Here is a 4,070-nt window from a genome sequence, read left to right as displayed (position 1 = left end):
AAGCCCAACAAAAGAGTATGACACGAGTCGGCAAAAAAACAAAAATAGTAAACATGCATATGTAATACCCCAAGTAGTCGGTTAGTCTAAAAATATATGTGCACTCTTATATGAACTCATTGTTTTTACGAAAGTCTTTTCCTTTTAAAAATTCGTCGTTGGTTTAGGAAGCTAATATTGCTATAATATGTTAAAACAAAGCCCACGGAAGGCTCAAAACATTCTTGCACCAAAAATCGCAAAAAATATATATATACATGCAGAACACAAGAATGAATATGCATAAAACAGGAGGTAAGCCTAAGACTCGTCATCGGCTCCATGTCTCCAAGCCTCGCCGGTCCATCCACTCCACTCCCCGTGGTATGAGGGACCCCAGACAGAGTCACCCCAAAAATGAGGTTGCGACTGCAACTCGGGGCTAGGCTCCCGGGCCACCGACACGGAACGCCGCCTACGCTCCGGCTCGGACCTCTCCCCGGAAGAACTCGCCCCCGCGTCAGAACGACGATGCCGTAGGGGCGAGTGTTGTGCTCTCTCTCTCTCTCGCGACGACCATGTCCCCCGCCCGAGGGACCCGCGTCGTCGGCCCCAGCACGCCCAGTAGCCGTCTGCAAAAAAGGACAAAAAAGAGAGTGAATAACCGAAAGCCAAACCAAAGGTACAGATCAAAAGAAAAAAAGAGAGGGCACATTACCCGAGTAGAGTGGGGGCTCCTGCAAGAAAGTGCAGACCGAGCTCGAACCAACGCGGACTTCAACCGGTTGATCACCCCCACCATCGCATTGGCCGTACGGGCCGGAACCTAAAACAAGACTGTCAGTAAAAAAACAAAGAAAAAATATAAAGAAGAGTACACAAATGAAAGGTGCATACCGCCTCTACTCCCTCAGGGAGCGGAGCATGGAAAACCCGGTCTTCCGGGAAAGTCTCCACAATCTCGGATCCACTCTCTCCGGTATACGAGATCCGAGCATCGGGAAGCACCCATCCCCCCAACAAAGGGTCAGGACCCTCCTGCACAAAACACAGTAGGCATAAGCACATGGGCACGAACATGAAAACACTAAAATCAATACAAAAAAAGGAGGCAACTTACAGCGCCAGGCTCCGGGAGACGAAGAGAATCCTGAATAAACTGGTAATAGCTAGCTCCCTCTATCACCAACTCTGTCGCCGGCACACCAGTCCTCTAGTGGACCCTCCACAACTCGCCTATCGAGCGAGTAGACAGCATGGTCGCAGGCGGAAACCTGGGCACCGAAAAAACCCCGACCGTCTGCATACGTACCCGCTCTCTCAGGTACCAGACAGGGTCCCGGCGGCCAACGAACAAGACCCGCATCTGGCTCAGGGCATAACTCTCCCTGACCGAAGCATGGGAACCCCTAAAAGAGAGCCATGGGGTCCAAACCACCTGTTTTCGTACAAAACACAGTCAGATCTCGCACATGAAAAGAATGACGAAATACGAGATAGAGGATAAGATTCTGTACATGATCAGGGTTCCCGTTCCGGATAAGATCCCACACGGTATCGGGCGGCGGACGCACTGTCAGCTTCTTCTTCCAACCCCAGCGGCGATCGGCAGGGAACTCCAAAGGCCTCTGCCCCTTTCGGGGAGCCAGCCAGGGTAAGTGCTCAAAGGCCCACAGCTGCAAAAGAAAAGGATAATAAAGCGTTAAAAAAAAGAGGCCGGATAAAAGGAAGAAAAACAAAAGAAAGTCTAGGAACATACCTCGATCAAACGCGGCACTCCCGCTAATGTAATCACAAAGTGACGTATGCTCGGGTCCGAGACGCGCACCGACAAACTCATCTGGCCGACAAGCGTCGCATAGCCCAAATCGCCCCAGCGATAGTCACCCAGTGTAGACACGTCCTCCACCATGCCTATCCACCTCGGGTCAAAGGTGTCAGTCGGACCCGGTAGAAAAGTGGAAGTGATAAAATGGAGGTAGAACAGCCGAGCCTGTCTCGAAGGCGACTCCTCTACCCCGTGCTCCAAAGCCCACATCAGGTCAGCGAAAGGTATCCCACGGGGCTGGTACGAAGGTAACCTACTACCCATCCACGAGCCCAGGAGCCTGGTACCCTCAGCAACAGTCGGCGATGGGCCGTCCGACCTCAGACGAACGGGGTTCCCTGTAAAGGTCAAACCCGTCAAAGATGTGTAGTCCTCAGGAGTGATCGTCATCTCGCCCCAAGGAAAATGGAAGGTGTTGGTGGTATCCCACCACCACCTCATGAACGACCGCAGAAAGGACAGGGAGATGTTGAGCCGCAGTATCTCCCAGAAGTTCTCAACCACCGGAAACAGTGAGCTCGCCCTCACCAAGGCCTGGGCGTCCAAGCTCAGATAGCTGAAAATGGTCTCACTCGTCGCGGCGCCATAGCCGCGAACCGTAGTCTGTCTCCTCGCGTGAAGGCGGGAAGTCACATGGTGCTCTAGGTCGTAGTGTAGATCACGACCATCGTAAAGCTCAGGGCCCACCCATAGGGGACCCGGGCCAGTCGACTGACGCGTCATGCCACGCACCTCGTGGCCGCCAGGAGGGGGTAACGACTCGTCAGACATGCTGATCAACAATACAACAAGGCATTATACCTTTGACAAAATCGGCACTCATATCGATCCCTAAAAAAGAGTGCATTTCACTCATGAAATGGAGTCATACAATTTTTTTTGTTCCCTAAAAAAACATGATACTAAGTTCATACTTAGCAAAATTCCCTAAGTAAAAAATTAACTCCAGAAAAATCAAAATTCTCCCATAATTTGTCATTCATGAATTATGAGGAATGCAAGCAATATACCAAGAACACCTACATTATAAGAAAATACTAGATTCGTAGGTATACTTGGGGGCTAGCACGAAAATGCCCAAATTCAACAAAACTTAACATACTTGCAAAAATTAACATGCACAAACTAATTAACATGTTATGTGGAACATTTCCAACTATCTAATTGAAGAAAAGGGGCACAAAATCAAAAACCCCCAAATCAATTTCATGCACAAAAATACTTGACAAAATACTGAAATTGACAAAAAAGCTCGAAATTATTGAAAATCACGTACATTGGGAAGGTTAGGAAGTGATTTGGAGTAGAACTCGTGAAGAAAAGTGAAAGAAACGAGCAAAGATCAGTAGAGAGAAGTGGAGAGCTTGAGCAAAAATGGCGGAAATGGGAAAGGAAAGAGACGGTCCGCGAATTTAAAGACAAGTCCCCCTTTCGCATTTTCAACGCCCAGCTCTGGGCGTTAGAAATTCTGGCGCCCAGGCCTGGGCGCTGAAAATGCTTCCCAGACAGCGAATATTTGCTGTCGGGCACGCGTGCTCCCCTACTTTGTGTAAAGATATCCGTTATCTTATTTCTATCCCAAAAAAGAAAAAATGGTATTTTTAAAAAATAATAAATAAATAAAAGTAATAAAATAAAATATCGTTAAACAAAAATATACACAATGTGGACCCACTTATAGGACACATCTAATCAGGAAAAATTACGACCCACCAACAGGTTGTAATCACAAAAGCCCTTCTACATAGGCAAAATAAGAAAATCAAAATGGGCTCGCCCACCCTCAGCGGGCGGGGTCTGCGTCACTAGCCGCGCAGGTCCTCAGTTTTCGAAAGAAATAAAAACTTCAACATTAAAATAGGCTCGCCACCTTCAGTGGGCGGGGTCTACGGCGCAAACCACGTAGGTCCTTATTTTCAAAAAAAAAAACAAAACAAAATAAAATTTTAAAACAGATTCGTCCACTTCAGCGGACGGGGTGTCCACCCTCAGCGGACAAGGTTCGCCACCTTCAGTGGGCGGGGTCTACGTCACAAACCGCGTAGGTCCTTATTTTCAAAAATTTCAAATAGATTCGCCCACTTCAGCGGACGGGGTGTCCACCCTCAGCGGACAAGGTTCGCCACCTTCAGTGGGCGGGGTCTACGTCACAAACCGCGTAGGTCCTTATTTTCAAAAATTTCAAACAGATTCGTCCACTTCAGCGGATGGGGTGTCCACCCTCAGCGGACAAGGTTCGCCACCTTCAGTGGGCGGGGTCTAC

The 4,070-nt window shown here is 48.6% G+C and overlaps 1 protein-coding gene across 1 annotated transcript; it reads right to left on the bottom strand.

The window, feature by feature from the left end:
• Positions 1-1,161: 1,161 nt before the first annotated feature.
• LOC130469713 (uncharacterized) lies at positions 1,162-2,147 on the bottom strand. Its single transcript, XM_056839146.1, has 3 exons — positions 1,739-2,147; positions 1,497-1,655; positions 1,162-1,215 (listed from the first exon to the last, which is right to left on the bottom strand). The coding sequence occupies exons 1-3, from the start codon at positions 2,069-2,071 to the stop codon at positions 1,162-1,164; spliced, it is 546 nt and encodes a 181-aa protein (XP_056695124.1). The 5' UTR covers positions 2,072-2,147.
• Positions 2,148-4,070: the final 1,923 nt, after the last annotated feature.

This window comes from Spinacia oleracea, chromosome 3 (assembly GCF_020520425.1).
Source record: "Spinacia oleracea cultivar Varoflay chromosome 3, BTI_SOV_V1, whole genome shotgun sequence".
Lineage (NCBI taxonomy): Eukaryota > Viridiplantae > Streptophyta > Magnoliopsida > Caryophyllales > Amaranthaceae > Spinacia > Spinacia oleracea.
Note: the sequence above shows the minus strand (reverse complement) of the source record. Positions and strands in the feature narration are given on the sequence as shown.